At 36.8% G+C, this 19243-nt stretch overlaps 1 protein-coding gene across 1 annotated transcript; it reads left to right on the top strand.

Moving 5' to 3' along the window:
• The first annotated feature begins 9561 nt into the window (after positions 1-9561).
• Positions 9562-12188, top strand: LOC113079616 (CD48 antigen-like). The gene is made up of 4 exons (XM_026251860.1): positions 9562-9726; positions 9948-10277; positions 11090-11407; positions 11858-12188. The coding sequence occupies exons 1-4, from the start codon at positions 9678-9680 to the stop codon at positions 12007-12009; spliced, it is 849 nt and encodes a 282-aa protein (XP_026107645.1). The 5' UTR covers positions 9562-9677; the 3' UTR covers positions 12010-12188.
• Positions 12189-19243: the final 7055 nt, after the last annotated feature.

The raw sequence follows: 19243 nt of genomic DNA on the forward strand, positions 1-19243 counted from the left end.
CTCGTTTAAGACTCTCATCAACAGACGACTAGTTTTGAGTGCGGGAAGGGGCACTTTTACACCCTTTTTTTTTAAAGTAACGTTAAGCAGCACAACAGTTCATGTGATGGTTGAAGTAAATACATTTCATGTGTGCTTTTTAAAACAGTATGCGACTGTAACGATCGTGCACCAGAGAGACACAGGGAGAGGGAGAGATCCAAATGCAGGTAAGATTTATTAATCGATAAAGGGTAATCCAAATAAACAGTCCAAGAAAACAAACAAAACAAAAGAGGGAACAGGAAGGAAAGGAACGGGAACTCGGAGAAGGAGAAGGCAATGGTAAATCTCGGGAGACGAGAACGCCTGTAACACAAAGGGTAAGGACTCCATACAAACAACAGGGAAAGACAGGTATTTATAGGGAGACTAATGACAATAGATCGTCTGCACCTGTGCGATTAACTAGAGTGCAATTACTGTGAAGACAGGACCAGTTTAGAGGAATTATAGTGCCTATGGTGAAGTGCCTAAGGAGAAGTGAGCTCACTAATGGACACCCAGGGAAACAGAGACTAGACAGCGTGACAGCGACAGCAGCGGGAGACTCTGTATATTCATGGAGTGTGCGCATGTCAAAAGAGTAAATCCGATCAGAGGCCTGTGACATATAAACACGCATGTAAACACTATGTTCGGATTCATCAATCAGAATGAATTCAATTCCGATGGAAGCAAAAAGTGTCCTTGTAAACGCACCTACTGTCAATATAGTCCATCTGCCATCAGTGGTTCAACCACAACATTATGAACCGACAAGAATACTTTTTCTACATGAAGAAAACAAAAATGCCTTTATTCAACGATTCCTCTCCTGTTTCTCTCCACATAAACGTAGCACCATTTTTGGAGAATATGAATATGCAACTGTGTATTCTTGTCGCTTCATAATGTTGCGGTTGAACCACTGATGGCAGATGGCCTCCCGGTTCTCATCCAAAATATCTTAAATTTGCTTCCGAAGACGAACAAGGGGCATAGGGGTAAGTGATTGATGACAACATTTTCATTTAAAGTTTTTCTCTTCTGTTCATTACAGATCAGAGCCAGCGTTCATATTTGAATCTGATGATAATCGTCAGTGTGTGGCTGTTGGTGTTCATGTCTGCTGTTATAATCATGAGCTGCAGGAAACTGTGTCAATCACAACAAAAGGGCAAGTAACTGACCAAGTAAATGTACCACTTATACATTGTGTTAATATTATATTAACATACTCTGTTTGTATATAAAAATATTAAATAATACATTTACCTGAGAACAATCTAAACATTACCTGAGAAGCGAAGTTACTTAAGATAAAAACTTGTTTTGATGTATTAAAGTTGTGTTTGATTTTTCTTAAAACTAGGAAAAATATCTGACAATGGGGCAAGAATCTTGTTTTGCCTTTAAATGAAGATTATTTTTCTTACCCCTCTGGCAATTTATTATTATTTATTTATTTATTTTTATTTTTTAAGCAATAAAATAACTAAATTTTATTCTTTTTTTTTTCAGAAAACAAGACATAGTATCTCAAGTAATTTTGCTTGCACCTTCATTAAAGAATGTTTAGATATTTATGCTAAAAATCAAGACAAAAATACTAATGAAATAATTTTTAGCAGTGTATCTCCAGAGTTATTATTCATTGTCACAGCATCATATTCCACTAGATGGCAGAAATCTATATAACAAACTGAATATCATATCTTCATGTGGCTGTGTTTGTAGATCTGACAATGAGAGAACAGCAAAACATGTCTGAATACACAAATATCATCTACTGCCTTCAGAAGAAAGATCAGTCAGAGGTCAGTAAACATTTTATCTGATCATGATTTTACGTTATATATTACTTTATTTACTTTACAGTTTCAGGAATGAATTAATGTCTGTTCATCTACTTCCGGTCAGCTCAGAGGTTTAGTCATGTTTGTGAAGTTGAATGTTTCTTCCTTACAGTTAGGCTCGCTGGATGTGGACAGAACAGAGACAACTGTGAACTATCGACACAAAACACAGTGAAACTCAGTTTATGATGAACTGAACGTCTCTAGGAAACGTCTGTCCTAAACTAGACCTCATGTGTTTCATCAGGAGTCCTCGTGTTTGAGCAGATGCTTCATGATGATTCACTGTCTCCTGTGCTGAACGATTCAAAGATGACGAGCAGGTGTGAGGTTGATTTGTGGATGTTTGATGCTGGACTTACACTACAGTTAAAGAGAAGAGAAGGACATCAAGATGAACATTAAACAGTGTAAGATGAAATGTACAAGAACATTGTTTGGAAAATAATTACAATTTAGGCAGTTTTCCAGTTTCACTAAACCTGCTCAAAACTAGTTCAAACTAACACATGATTTATTTGATATATAATCTCTGCTGAAAAAATAAAACAGCATATGCTGGTTAGGTATGTTTTGACGCTGGGATGCTGGTTGATGCTGGTCATGTGCTGGCAAAGGACCAGCATAAACCAGCAAAGGACCAGTTTAAACCAGCAGTCCAGCGTAAAAACATACGTAAAACAGTTTTTTACTTGCATACTTGCAGTTTTGTTTTGTTTTTCCAGCAGGGATGAAGTTTCTAAATATCCCTTTTGTCATGTCTTCTCACCACTGAACCCTCCTCCTATGAAATGTTCCATTGAGTCATCCGACAGCTGCTCTTTGTAGGATGTAATTTCAGTAATGATGGGAAAAACCCTTCCCTCACACAATCTCTTTGTGTTGATCGTCGTCAGCGCAGACCAGATGGAGTTTTTTATCGGTGTATTGAATCTAGTGCAATGCCCTCCAGGTGTGAACATGTCTTTCAGACCTGATTGTTTGCCTCAAAAATACAAAAAGGATGATTTAAGGCAGACAGAATGGGATAAACTATTATATATCTTATAGAATTATTAATTTACCATAATGATAGACCTATCACAAGTCCGTGAAAGGATAAAACAGAAGTGTATAGTTTTAGAACATGGGTTCCTATTGCAGAATCAGTGTTGGGGGTAACGAGTTACAAAGTAACGGATTACAGTAATTATATTACTTTTTTGGGTAACGAAGTAAACTTCTGTATTGTATGCGCACACTGAGGGGAGAGCATGCATTATTGCTAAATAACAAAATATTTTGTCAAGATATCTGGTGAGATTGTAATTCATGAACTAGAGAGAACTAAAGTCACCTAAACTGCAAACTGTTTGGCTCCTAAACGGTGGTCTTGTGTCATACAGTAAGAGAGGTTCAAAGACACCGTCTTGAGACCAAAATAGCGTGATCATCGCACAATAGGCTTGTTTGAGATGCATCTTGCCTGAAATTTAGGGGAGAGTAGGCGGCTGCAGTGAGGGGAGGAGTGAAATAAGCGCAGCCAAGATGGACAGTTCAAACCTCTTTAAGTGGAACAGATAAGGCTTGTTTGAGATGAGCAAAATCTGTACAGAACCGATCACTGCGAGATGCATGCCGGTTAGAAAAATGATACATCTGACTTGCTCTAATGTCATGCTGACTTGTGCCCAGCCTAAAAAAAGTTGGGGATTGTGCAGTCGAGTGCATTTGCTCCATCGACTGCAATTGATCAAAAACATGATGGGAAACGACTGACTGACGACACAGCTTAATGCTCATTGGTTCAGACAACTGTATGCTGTGTCCTCTTCTAAAATATATATATGTATTATCTGATTTCATGTGATTATGTATTTAAATTATGCATGAATATTTCCAAACTATGATAGTGTGATCTCTGTGTGAGATATGTGATTGTTCTCATATTTCTATAAAATCTAAAATATATACGTTTGTATTAAAGTAAAAGTTGATTATAAATACACCTTTCATTTGGCATTAAATAGCAAGCACTTTGAGTGTCTTTTTCATCATATTTATTTTATATCATGTATATCATGTTTATTAGCAACACAGCATGTGCTTATCTCAAACAAGCCTACACTCTAAAAACGCTGGGTTGTTTTTTCAACCCAAATGCAGTGTTGAGACCGCTATAGGGACGCGGACGTGAAAGAGAGCATGCACATCACGTTAACATTGGACTATGCTAGTATGAGAAGCCACCATTTTCTCCGCGTGAAAGCAGCGAGAAAAAAGTTAAATACATTGTGGTAAGTAAAGATTCAAAATGTAAAGTTATCGTTCATTGTTTATGTCTGGGAGTATTTTGAGGTTTCATGAAAGGCGGAAATAAAAGAGCTTATATTGAAAAATTCACGGACATGGTGTTCGCCTCTACGGAGGTCTTAACGGCCTCTTTTACTGAATAAAAGAGGTAATGTTACTTTTGCACTGTACGTGAGAGTCTTATGTCATAAGATTTTACAATATCTGTGCTTTTTGAGGTGTTAATAGACGTTATGGTTACGGTCAAACTCATGTTAATTTGTTATCTTATTTTTTGCGGTTAAACTGAATGAACGTTTGTTTTCTAAAGGAAACAGCGTTATGTTATAAAGACTAGCATAATTACTTTTAGGCTGTTGAAGTGGTAATGGTTAAAAGTAATGTTTTGAATGTAATATTTTAGACTTGTTGAGCTTGTGTCTTCATTGTTCCCTTTACCCGAGAGTTAACTAATGTTAATGTTGTCTTATTTCTATACAGAGGATATTCTGCATTACTATATTAAAATTCCACTAAATTATGCGATCATCTGATGAGTTTTGAGTACTCTCTCTTGTCTTACTGCCATTACACACAGTGGGGAAGAGACGTCTGTCACAGTTTCTGGTATCCCTGGGTGTCCACTAGTGGTCTCACTTCCCATATAGTCACCCCACTGCAGGTACTACATTTCCCACAAGCCTTTATCTGGATTCATCACTGTTAATTGCACACCTGTTAATTGCACTCAGCTGTTCCCACTTTCATCATTTTCACCTGTCTGTATATACCCTGTCTGTTTCTATAATTTTCATGGAGTCCTTGGTTTATGTCACCCTGCTTTTTCGTGTCAGCCCAATGCCGCAATAAAACACTGCATCTGGATCTCTTTGTTTGTGTGTGCGTCCATTACAGAAGGACTCCATCATGATCAGATCCAGCGGTGTGGGATTTCGAAAGGGTTGGGGTATAATGATGAGGCACTGAAGGACTGGTTCAACAACCACCTGGATGACCCTTTGCCTCGGTGGGAGATGAGGTGCTAGAGGTCCTGGACTTTTGTTGGTTCATCAGTTACCTTCACCATCATAGTCAATGGGATACACCGACCACACGATGGCTGACTCTATGCCTGTGTCTCCAGACAAGATGGCCACCAGCCCAGCGCCACTGCTCAAGATGGCCGTCAGCCCAGTGCCACTGCACAAGATGGCAGTCAGCCCAGTGCCACTGCACAAGATGGCCGCCAGCCCAGAGCCACTGCAAAAGGTGGCAGTCACAGTTGACTGTCCAGACTCGAGTCTGGTCCCCGTTGATTTTCAAGAGTTGAGCCAGGTTCCCGCTGACTTTCCAGAGTCAAGTCAGGTCCCCGCTCATCAGGTCCCTGTGGACGCTCCAGAGTCAAGTAGGGTCCCCATTGATCAGGTCCCTGTTGATTTCCCAGAGTCTAGGCAGATCACTTTTGACCGTCCAGAGTCAGGTCAAGTCACCAGTAACACCCATGAGTCAAGTAAATCCACAGTTAAACCCTATGAGTCAAGTAAAGTCACCGTTGATCTCCACAAACAGGGTCAAGTCATGGTTGGTCTTTATGAGCCCAGTCAAATCACTACTGCTCTTCCAGAACCTGGTCACGTCTCAGCTGAACTTCCAGAGCCTTGTCACATCCTGTCTGTTGTACTCAGCAATGCTCTCTCAGCATGTTTTATTGCTGTCAAGGAGACTGTTATGGCTGTTTTAACTTTCCTACCTGCCCTGGTCTCTTTGTTTTTGTTTTTTTTCTCACTTCCTGTTCTTGTTTCCCTCTATGATCTGCCCCTCTGTCCCTCCCCGATCCTCCACCAGTCCACCTCCCTCCTGGTCTCTTTGTTTATTTGTTTTTAGTTGTTTTTTTTGTGTTCTGAGGTGCATCTTTTATTTGGGGGGGGGGGGGGTTAATGTCACAGTATCTGGTCTGTGTATCCCTAGGTGTCCACTAGAGGTCTCACTTCCCCATATAGTCACCCCACTGCAGGTACTACATTTCCCACAAGCCATTGTCCACTGTTAATTGAACACCGTCCCGGCAACTCGCTCCAGCCCACCGCCTCGAGCATCCATGGTGGCACACTCCTCGCCAGCTCGATGGCACCGCAGATTCACCACAGAGGGATCTTCAGCAGCGCGTCCCTCCTTCTCCCGGGCTTCGGCACCACTGTAATAATATAAAACTTCCTAATCAGGTTGAGAGGCAGCACTACTCAGTCTCTATCTAGCCCCTTCAAAGGCCACTTGAATTCGGGTCTGGTGCTTTCGAATCCAGTCATGAGAAGTGCCAGCCTCAGACTCCTGCATCCTACCCAACAAAATGTCTGTTGGTAACTGGAAATCTTGGCTAAACATAAGAAAGTGTGGAGATTCCCCAGTTGACTTATGTTGAGTAGTATTACTCCCACACTCTTGACACCATCGCTTCAGCTCCGCAGTCATTCCAGACCAAAAAAATGCTGGCAGACAAGTTCAGTTGTCCGCTTCACCCCCCTGATGTCCATGATCTTGGTGTAACTGAATGATGCTTCAAAGAGACTGGCAGAACTACTTCAAAGACCTCCTCACCACCATTAGGTCGAAAAAGTCAGACGATGCAATATGCCATTCCTCTCCACCAGACAATTCCAATGCCGCAACAAAGCCACGAATATATGTTAGGCTAAAACACACAATACACGCATAATCAACCATCACCTACTTCCTACTTTTTTCTTTTTTTTTTTTTTTTTTGATGTCCAGCAACAAATGCACATTCTGCTTGTAGATGCGTAGGCTAAGCATATCGCGGTCAAAAAGCCTGTCACGTAATTGGAATCTGTCTCTCATGACAGTGTGGTCAGGATGTGGTTTGTAAGCGAGAGATGGTAAAGAAATGTAGAAACTGAAATAGAGGGAGGGCGTTCATGAATTTGTCAGAGCTAATGTGGGGGAGATTTTACTGTTTGTTTGACTAGAATTTTATATAATGATTTCTTACATGATCTGTTATATTAAGAGCAAATTAAGCAATTTCTTTGATGCAACGACTTTCAAAGTGAGCACTGTTTTATTATTCCAGTTGTTACTGTCATAAAAGTATTTTAGAGAACTAAAAAGAGGAACAATAACTGTCATTGTCAGAGATCAAGTCTGCAGGAAGCACTTTGACCATCAAAACCATCAAGAGAGCATTACTGAATCATCCGAGTGAAATAAAAGCTGCCTGGTATCAGATAGCTAATGCATTACGGGAAAGACAAGAAAAAAGAGAAGACAAAGATGCTGCAAGATCTACATTATTATCATGATAAAACACAAATGATAGGTTGTATATCTGGGCAGAGTAATGAAAAAAACAGAAGACTTGACCTATAATTATAGAGAGTTAAAATAGTCAAGCATCAACAGAAAACATACACAAACAAACTAAAAGCTAAGCAGTTGATGCAATTAGTCCACAAAACGCTGAAGCTGAAGTAAGCAGTCTGGAGATAAACAGTGGTTTATAATTTACTGTAAATAGTTTCCAAGGATAAGCCTACAAAAACAGCTAAATACATTTTTATTATTATTATTTATGCCAGGACAGCCAGTAAGTGATGTTCTCTGACATTTGTCCACTAATAATGTGGAAACAACATGAATCTCACCACTGCTTTACCCAGCATGGTTGAGGTCTCTGAACTAATGTTATGACCTAATTAAAACCAGTGAACAGGACTTTGTGTTCAACCAAAACAATGACATCATTTTCATGTTGCTGACATGAATGAACTGTGCTCAAGCTCAATTTGCTTGAGATTATTTTATTTTATAATCAAATTTTTGACATTAAATTACAGCTTTTTAGCAGAAGATGTAATTATGTTATTTCTCCAGGGCTGAATATTTCAGATGGAATTTGAGTATATCCCAGAACCACTTATTTTTGTCACCGCATTTTAAAATCTTTCCCACGCCCCTGACCTGCATCTAAAGTTCCTTACCAACAGAAAACTTTATAAACAGGTGATTTTCATAATATATTAAATGATTTTGCTTTTTTTTCTGCAGTGGATTTTCAGAAGGCCTGTGAGTGGAATAAACACGAGGGTCTTCATGCACTGTGACACAGTGACATCTCTGAGTTTCTGAGTCAGAGCGAGATCTGCTGTGGTCTGGTTTATTTAGGCCATACGTCTGCATGTGAACTGAACCGATGTGGTTTTGTTGTGTTTTTGGGTAAATAGCCAGCCAGTATATGAGAATTGATCTATTATGGGATGTATGTGGTTGGCGTTATGTGCATTTGAGCAGTGGGCCGCTTCTGTTCTCAGACTCATGTTTGTCACTTGATTTGACATAAATATAGTTAGTAAATGTAGTTATTTATTTATTTAGAAATGTCTTTTCTGCAACTATGCTGACTTTCAACTTTGCTAATGTTTGCACTAAACCTTATGTGTATATACAATTGTCTGCTTTATGACTAATTGCTTATGATGTTCGTCCACTGTTAGTCTCTTTGGATGAAAGCATAAAAAGTGTTAACCGACTGGAAAAGTAATTGAAGATTTTTAGGTCAGTTGTATCAGTAACTTCATGCTTCATGCAAAATGTATGCATGATGTTAAATATTCATTACATGCTCAGATCTCCAAACAAGTATTAAACATAGTTGTGTCAGCAACATATACTGTTCAACATATTTATTGTTTCAAATTGTTTACATTGTATTTTTCATTTTCTGTGGTATAAGAATGTTCTATCTCCATATTTGCATAACCCATGAATGATATTCACACATCGCCTTGACATTTGATCAACACAGATTTAACGTTTCTGCATTTGTAAACGTTGCTCTACAGGAAATAGTGGCCAACCAGAACCAAAGTGTCAAAAAATCTACAGAAAGTGCGAACACAGCCAGTCATTGAGAAAAATAAATGCAATATTTTTGCTCTTGTTTCAAAAATAAATAAATTAATTAAGTAAAAAAAAAAAAAAAAAAAAAAAAAGTGCATCTATTGTTCCAAGCCCCTAACATCGCCCCCAGTGTTCCAAGCCCCTAACAACCCCCTCAGGGGGTGGAGCCATAAAGTTATGCACGTGTTATCCATTCCAAAATTAACAATATATTTATTCGGTTTATTTCTTGTTTCCCTGTATTTGTCCATTGGATGTGTGAAGAATGTTTTCTCCAGTAAACTCAGAATTTAGATTAACAATGATTTATGATTATAATAGACTGATGATATCTACAAAGACTGAATATAAGGAAGATACTATCTCAGCCAACACATGTAATCAAAATCAGTATACGGTGAAGTAGTTATAAATTAAAGACACGTAACTTCATGAATTCACGAATGATTTAAATAATAAACTCTTTTCAAGCGGTGTAGCATCATAAACCCATCCCCCATTTCTTCCTCTGGTTAGGCAGACTTCTGCTCGTGCAGCTGTCGTTTTTAACGGACGTTTTCCACGGAGCTATGAGGACTTTAATAACAGAAATCGTTCGGACATAATTTGAATAATATGCATTCAGATGCTGCTTTCATCTGTCTATGGATTCTTATCACAAATGGTAAGCTGGATTGTGTTTCATGTTGGGCGGTCTTGACTGGAAAAGTCCCCAAATATGTACCTAGTGTAAATACAGTACGACCATGCAAATAAACTTTTATATGCATGCGTGTGTGCGTGTATATTGTTTCTATATTAATTTTTTTATATTAATTTAAACCCCTCCTTTTTATTTTTATTTGTTTATGACAAAGATTTGTCTTTTGTTTGAATGTGTTTCAGGTGTGTTTGGTGATACAGATGAAGTGAAGTCAGTGTCAGTGACTGAAGGAGATTCTGTCTCTCTAAACACGGATGTTAAAGTACAGAGAGATTACATGATTATGTGGACGTTTGGACCTCAAAACACTCGAATAGCTGAAATCATTAAAAGAGACCAAATGAACTTTATTTTTGTCAGTAATGATGAGATATTCAGAGACAAACTCCAGATGGACAATCAAACTGGATCTCTGACCATCAGAAACATCAGATCTGAACACTCTGGACTTTATAAACTGACCGTCATCAGTGGAAACAACTCACTGAAGAGCTTCAGTCTTACTGTGTATGGTGAGTAAACTGTCACTAAAAATACATTGCAGATATGTTAACTGAATATAAACCTAACAGAGCACTCGGATCATTTGGATCGAGTCAGTTAGAAATACCAAGGGTTCACACAAAACAAGGGGAGTCCTCCTTTAGTTACTATGCTGCCCGCAGTTGGAATCAGCTTCCAGAAGAGATCAGATGTGCTAAAACACTAGTCACATTTAAATCTAGACTGAAAACTTATCTGTTTAGCTGTGCATTTATTGAATGAGCACTGTGATGTCTGAACTGATTGCACTGTATTTTCACTGTTTTTTATGTAAAATTAATTTTTTGTTTCTAACTGTTTTTAAATTCATTTTAAATAAGTAAATTTTTTAATCATTTTAAAAGTTTCAAAATTGCTTGTTTTATTTTTGTTATTGTTTTCCTTTTTCATGTAAAGCACTTTGAATTACCAATGTGTACGAAATGTGGTATATAAATAAACGTGCCTTGCCTTGCCTAATGCTAGATTTGATCATTAATGTTTAATTCTGAACTCTAGTATGTTGTATAAAAGTTTCTAAATGTTAATTCAAATGCCAGAAACTATAAAATGACCAACCAAACGTTGAGCTATTTATTCAGCTGCTAAAATGATCAATCAGTGTCTTGGGGTAGATACTGTACAAGGATTCATTTCATTCTCAGCCTTACATTTATCATTTTGTTTTCATTTTGATTAGACTTGCAAGAAAATATCTGCATCATGTTATTTTTTTGTTGTTTATTGATAATACTGAGAAAACGCTTAGTTTTACTTGTTTTATTTCTATGTTGTTTTCCAGCTCCTCTTCCCTCTCCTGTCATCACCAGAGACACTTCAGACTGTTCTTCATCATCTTCATCATCCTCATCTAAACGTTCATCAGTGTCCAGATGTTCACTGCTGTGTTCAGCTGTGAATGTGAGTGCTGTGACTCTCTCCTGGTACAAAGGAAACAGTTTATTGTCCAGCATCAGTGTGTCTGATCTCAGCATCAGTCTCTCTCTACCTCTGGAGGTGGAATATCAGGAGAACAACATCTACAGCTGTGTGATCAACAATCCCATCACAAACCAGACCACACATCTGGACATCACTCAACTCTGTCACACGTGTTCAGGTACATCAGCTGTGATTAATCTCATCACCTGTACTGATATAAACATGTGACCTGTGCTGGCTAAATGAGTCAAAGTGAAAAAAAAAAAAAATCAATTTTAAATTCTCCATTAAAAGACCTTCTGAAAAACTGGAAAACGTTTTCTGAAGGTTCCAAAATAAAATCGTCTAGCAACATTAATTCTTTCATCCCATTATTTTTCTCAATAATCATTACTAGATTTATCACAATATAGCTGTTATATATATATATATATATATATATATATATATATATAACTTTTTTTTTTTTTTTTTTTTTTTTTTGTTATAAGAACCAATGAAAAAAAGAAAAGAAATAGAAACAGTATTAAGACTTTCTTAAGTTGTGATTTTTAACTTTAAACACTATTAGACGAATGTCTCCCAGATCAGCTTTATACTAAGTATTGTTTTCTCTTTTTTATAACAGAACCTCTCCGCTCCTATTTCATACCACTGGTAGTTGGTTTATTGTTGCTGGCTGTTTTTTTGGGCGTGATTCTATTTTGGCACATCAAGAAGCGTAAACAAACTGCACAACCTGGCAAGTATTACTGCGACTGCATATATTCATCTTTGTGATGGAAAAGTGTTTATCATATGACCATCACTTCATGTATAATGTTTTATAGTTGAACTGTGGTTATTATTAAAACAGTTGAAAATGAAGACATACATTATGCTACAGCAACATTCGTTGCACATCCTTTACATCATACGGTAAGATGTTGATTTGCTGTGTGCCTTGTGTCTCGCTGTCTGCCTGTGGAAAACTAAGCATAGTGAGCTGATGGATCATTCATGCTTAAAGAAAAAAAAGAAATCTACATTATCGGTCTGTGCTTGCTTATTACTTAAAGGGGGGGTGAAATGCTCGTTTTCACTCAATATCCTGTTAATCTTGAGTACCTATAGAGTAGTACTGCATCCTTCATAACTCCAAAAAGTCTCCAGTTTTATTATATTCATAAGAGAAAGATAGTCTGTACCGATTTTTCCCGGAAAAACACGACCGACTGGAGGCGTGACGTGTGGGCGGAGCTAAAGAATCACGAGCGAGTAGGCTTGTATTGAGAGCGTTTGGAAGCTGTGACAATACCGTGAGGACAAAACCATCATCCAAAACAAACCATGGCTTACAGTCAGATTCAGCCGTTTATTTATGATCCAGAATCAGATCCCGAGGCTGAAACTGAACGAAAGCAGCAGCAGCAACGACTCGCTCCGAGCGGGGCTCGAACCCGGGTCTCCAGCATGGGAGGGGACGCACTAACAAGGAGGCAGAGATATTTGAAGCAGTTTTACTCACCGCCTGCGGTTCCAACACACGATCGTGACCCTTTTTAGTTGGGACTGCATTATCCTTAAGAAATAAACGAAACGCAAATCCGTTGTCAAACTGGGCCTTGTTTGTAAAACAAGCATCTTCGAAATGCAGGGAACAAACACAAACACTTGCACAACTCCGTTGATGCTCTGTAAAAATAAACTCCATCCACTTGTCCCTTAATGCTGTATTTTTTGGGGGTAATCTGTGCAGGGTTGTCTTGCCCTGGCAACCAAAAACACACTTCTTTTGTGACATTTCGCGACGCTCTCGCTCTGATCAGTGAATCGCTCTGATCAGTGAAATGTCTGTGCTCAGGTTTTTCCCTCACGGTAATGTCACAGCTTCCACATGCTCTCAACGCAAAAGCCTACTGGCGCTCGTGATTCTTTAGCTCTGCCCACACGTCACGCCTCCAGCCGGTCGTGTTTTACCGGGAAAAATCGGTACAGACTATCTTTCTCTTATAAATATAATAAAACTAAAGACTTTTTGGAGTAATGAAGGATGCAGTACTACTCTATAGGTACTCAAGATTAACAGGAGATTGAGTGAAAATGAGCATTTCACCCCCCCCCCCCCCCCCCCCCTTTAGTGATTTGTTGTTTCACATGCATCTGCATCAGGAACTGAACGATGGACAACTCTTTCTAATGAACAGTGAATTAAGCTACACTTATTACTAACTGTGTGCAATTCTTTACAAATATGGATTATGTGACAAATTAATCAAAAATTAATAAAAATTTGTTAACAGTAAACATGTTCTACCTGTGATTCACAAATAATGATGAATCTTTATCTTGTGAAGTAGTAAAATCTCCAGTAGGTTCCTGTGTAATGTTATATCAAACACCTGCTGTTTGAACTTGTCAAACATTAACAAATCATGGAGACTTTTCCACAGTTTAATCATTTTAGTTTTTCTTTACTGTTCATATTTACTCCCTGATGAAGATGTTTTATAGATCTCTAAAATATAATTATTATATTTATATTATATATAGTGACACTTGTTCTGTTCCCTTTGAAATAGACATCAAGAGGGAAACTTTCTTGCTGTTGTCTTGTTGCTGCTTTACTGTACTTGTGCATGTATTTGGTGTATGACAACATGATCATTCATGCATGTGTGTGCAGATCATGTCATATTTGTTACAGATTGATTTTGTATGAAGACTTGTTTGATCACAAACTGCTCTGTCTGTGATTCTGAGATGCTGCTCGCTTTTACAGTGTTTCAGTATTTTAAGATATATCGTAAAGTTATGTCTGGCTTTGTGATTTGTTAGTCATTTCATTCACTGATTTTTCATTTCAATTCTTAATTCTTTATAGGAAATTGCATTTTTAGGTATAATGCCCCTTTCAGAACTTCCTCTTCTGTATGAAATGACCTTTTATTGAAATTAAGCTGTGAAGTTCTGCAATTCTGTCCCACAAAAGAAGGCTTTAAAGTATATTCACAGACTCTGTGACCAATAGCAGCATTGATAAGAGTTGAAGGGATGAATGAACGTCTCGTTTGGTTTTCTAGAGCGCTTGTTCGCTGATCTTGAAATTTTGTAATTTCATTCAAAGCAGCAGTTTGAGAGCTAAGTGTCTTACTTTCAACTCTGTTGATCAGTTTAATAATATGATTAATTTTTTGTCTGTATTTTGTTACTTTCAGAGAGATTTGCTTTCTTCAGTTTTGTGATTGTGGCATCAACACGATTCCTGATTTTGTCTTTGTGATTATTTACCCACAGAAACCTGGTGGAGAAGACAGCATAGTGTACTCAACTGTTGCAGCACCTAAGGAATGAAATATTTGTGATGTTTTTGTCTTAAAAAAGAAAAAAATCGAACTGCCATACAGAGCAGTGTTTCTCAACTGAACCTGGCGGTTCATGAGCCCAGTTTTTTGGGATATATGTGAGGTATGCAATGTTGCATGCAAATATTGAAATGCAGCATGTAAAAGTAAAATCATGTGATTTGGAAAATGGAAGAATTTAGAAACTAGTGATCATATTCAGCCCTTTTCATGTTAATAATTGATTTGCAGCTCATTGTAATATTAATCCATTTTAGCATTCGATCTGATTTTAGTAGTATTACTGTCACTTAAGAATTATTAGCAATTTTGGTCAAATGTCTGATGTGAAACTTGAAAATGAAACCAGTTTGAGAATCACTGAGGTAAAATACAAATGTGTTATTTTTTGTTATTTATTTCCACACTGCCATGTCATTGTTAAAATCTAATTCTGACTTTCAGCTGAGTTTTCGAAGACTATCACTGACAGATAACTGTACAAGGAGTCATGTATTTCAGGGACTTTTGTCACTTTGAGACAATCCAACTAATCGATCTTAAAAAGGTCTGGGAATGAGTGGATTCAGTAACAGCTTCATAATGCACAAGAACTGCCTACACGACAGAGTTAACTTGTCTTGACTTGATCTCTTGAGCTCATGCTCTACAGCTGCCTTAAAGTTTCAGTGTTTGTGTATTTTATATTTCAGCATTATTTCATGAATATTGCACTGAATGAAATGTATGTTTGTTTTGCTTTATGCAGTTTTAAGTATTTAAGTGTTTCTTTAATATTTGATCACTTTCCTGAATATATTCTACAATATAAAGCAAAACTGAAAGCTTTTAGCTTTACAAGCCACAAAAATATTTAAATTGATTTCTTGCATCACATTTAAACCTGCTGCTTGTTTTAATATATCCCTCTAGAAGTTGCTGTTTTGCTGTCCTGACAGGACATGTTTCCACACCTTTGGCTTTTAAATGTTTTTCTTTGGGCGGGGAATTTAGGCAGGAACGTGTCAAGAAGCCTGTCAAAGGCAGAGTCAATACATTTACAGAGATGAATTGCAAAACATTGTTGCCACAACACAAATGATTTAAATACCAGTAACAGTCAACATTATTCAGAAATATAAACACTGTGTGTATCATATTATTGACAGAGACGAAGCTGATCGAAATTCCGTTTGCTTCGAAGCGCTCATATATATCACCGTGCTCTGGTGACACCTGCTGGTACAAAAACCAAACAGAGATGATTTCATAGGAATGTGATCTAAACTACAAATCATTAAATGCCATTAAGTGTGTAGTTTATGCAATTTGTTATTTTGTAGTGCTTGTGTTGAGTGTTTTAAGCCAATCAGTGATGATGTTAGGCTACTCTTCTTTCATTATACTTAAATGTGCATCTCGTGCTAAATAACATGTTATTTGTGTTTCCAATATCAAACTTCATTTAAATTCATAAAAGAAGGACAAATGGCAGAATACCCAATAATAAAAAAAGGACTGCACATTAGGGTGAACTGTTTGTCTTCGTTCCAGCTGCTCTCTTTCTGTTGATATGAGCACAGAACATTTTTACATTTACGGTTTCTTTCATAAGAGTAAATTAAAAAGATACACATATATTATAAGAAATTAAAATTTGAGATGGACAAAATAAAAATAAAAAACATAATGACGCATATTATATTATTATTATTAATATTTATATATTAGTATACATTACAACTTTTTAGATATTGAATATATTATACTGTAATCACAGTTAAAAACTACTTTATGAAACTTCCCACACTGATCACATTGTAAAGTTACTTTAATTTTCATAATTCTTAAACCATGCAACAATATGAACAATGAAATTAAAAGAATCAAAATATAAATATGAATAAAACATGGAAGTACAAACCAACCATATATGTTTGTATATCATCAGAAGTATGGTGTGTGTGTGTGTGTGTGTACATTACAAGACTCCTGAAACAAGTCTTACAGCTTCATCAGTTGAGATCTCTTTATTATGTATTTGCAGTAACATATTATTTGACTCTATATATACATGCTGAAAGTATGAATAAAACGTTTTTGTATGAGAGTAATGAATGAGACTCTTAAAAAAATCAAAATAAAAGACACTCATCTTTAAAGTAGTTTTTACAGCTCCCTTTCTGTATGACATTATTTTATTAACCACGAAAGGTAAAATAACTTACATACAGCAGCATATTATTGATATCACATCAAATATCAAAAACAATCATATCAATTAAAATCTGAAAATATTTAGACAATAAAATCTTAGAAAGCACGACACAGCACTAATTCCATGTTTAGAGTATAAACGTCCTTAACGTTTATCTACATTCATTTATACTGTATTGCTGTTGCCTTACCTTTGATTTAGAAAAGATTCGCTTAGCTAAGTCTCAAATTCAAATGTTTAGCAGTAACACTAATATATATTTTAATTTTAACAAATTATACACACAAACAGCTCTTACGTTACCCGATGAAAACAAAACAAACGACCCTTCAGAAACCATAGACAGTAAAAGAAACGCTACTTCTTCTTCTTCTTTTAAGGTTTTATTAGGAACGAATTGGTGCATTACCGCCACCGATTGGTATGGAGTGTGTATCAGATGAATAAAACACCAACAGTTAATCAAACCAATACAAAGTTACACCCATCTTTTTAGTAGTTTTTGGTCATTTACATGTATAAATGAAACAAGAGTGATACATTTTGTAGAGGAAGTAGTTAAGACTCATAAACTAATGATTTCAATCAATCAAAGAAACTTTACTTGTAAGAAAGAAAGTAAAGGGATTACGTGCCAAAACACAACTCTTCCTCAAGGTGAAGTTTCTTTCAGCAAGTTGCAGAACTTTTTTCCCAAAACAGAAGACACACAGAAAGGAAATGTGAATAAAAATGGTACTAAATATAAAAATCATAATAAAGCATAATTATTATAATTGAAATAATGTTAAGTACCATCTTACACAAGAATAAAGATTTAGATATTGTTCATTTGGTCTGTCTTTTAGTTTATCTTCATGATTCATCTGATACTTGAAACTATTGAAGATGAACTCTGTTTAATGTAAAAACTTCAGACAAGGTTTCATGGTCCTGTCCCAGATTTATATAGAAGTCACAGATTTTATTGCTCTATGCATTATTGTGTTATGTTTGATCAGGACACTGCATCACATTTGAAAATGCTGGATCTGAAAAAGAAAGACTTACTGTTATTTCAGACGTCTGGTTTTGTATGACTGAGTTAAAAAGATAATTTTCCCACATGGAAGGCAGAGATATGACTCTTAAGTGGGGCTCCTCTCGTGTATTTTCAGATTTGCTGACTGACTAGATCTCTTGTCACAGTGCAAATGCATAAGGCTTCTCTCCAGTGTGGCTCCTCTCATGCATTTTCAGATATTGTGACCGACTGAATCTCATGTCGCAGTGTGAACACATGTAAGGTTTTTCTTCATTCTCTGGTGCAGTTTCAGTTCAGCATCTGTAGTAAAAGTCTTCCCACAATAAAAACACATATGCTCCTTCACACTGTTGTGTCTTTTCTGATGTAATTTTAAAGAACTCGACTGACTAAAACTCCTTCCACACAAAGTACACATGTAAGGCTTCTCCTCTCTATGAACTTTCAGGTGGTCCTTCAGTGCATCTGACCTAAAAAAAAAAGTTTTACCACACTGATCACAGGTAAATGGTCTTTCTCCAGAATGACGACGCAGATGTACTTTAAAAGTGAATGACTTTTTGAAACTCTTTCCACACTGATCACATGTGAACGGCTTCACTCCAGTGTGGATTGTCATGTTCACTAAAATATCCTATTTTTCTGAAACTCTTCCCACATTGATCACATGTGTGCAGTTTACATGTGACCTTTAAAGGGACAGTTCACCCAAAAATCAAGTTTGTTGTTCCTATAGACTTCCACAGTATTTATTTTCCTCCTATGGAAGTCAATGGGAACCACCAACTGTTTTATTACTAGCAATCTTTCAAATTTATTAATGTACAACATGAAAAATCTCATACAGGTTTGCAACATACAGGTTTGGATTAGCTGATTTTACTAACCCCACATCTTTGTCATGCTGAGACCATAGTTCTGATGGTACTTGTTTCTTCATTTCTTTTAACAATTCAGTTTGTTTTGTCTGTTTTGTTTTTTGTTTTGTCGTGTTCTTTAACGTATGGCCCAACTCTTGTATTTATTACAATTCTAGCAACTCCCATCATTGGAGTAGTACACAACATTTTGAGATATACTTTATCTGCTGATTGGAAGGTGAGATGATTTTCAGTGGCTTCCCACTTGCTTTTTCTGCTAGTTTCATCATAGAGCCTAAGTCTTAAGAAACACAATCTTTCCTTTCACAAAGTAACATTAGGAACTGAGTTTGGCACTTCAAGCCTTTTATCAACGTTTTTTTTCCCTATCTGTCTACAGAGCTGAACCTTCTGCTCCTACTATTATGTATTGTGAGTTCATGGGGATCTTTAACCCTTGTGTGTTTTTCTAACCATCTTTTTTCAAATTCAGGATCTTTGTTTTTATCATACTTCATAGTACAATGAAATTCAGTTTTTGGCTGAATTGGTTCACTGTTCACTGAAGCTGTTCTCTTATGTATCGTCC

This window comes from Carassius auratus, unplaced genomic scaffold, assembly GCF_003368295.1.
Source record: "Carassius auratus strain Wakin unplaced genomic scaffold, ASM336829v1 scaf_tig00028729, whole genome shotgun sequence".
In the NCBI taxonomy this organism is placed as follows: domain Eukaryota; kingdom Metazoa; phylum Chordata; class Actinopteri; order Cypriniformes; family Cyprinidae; genus Carassius; species Carassius auratus.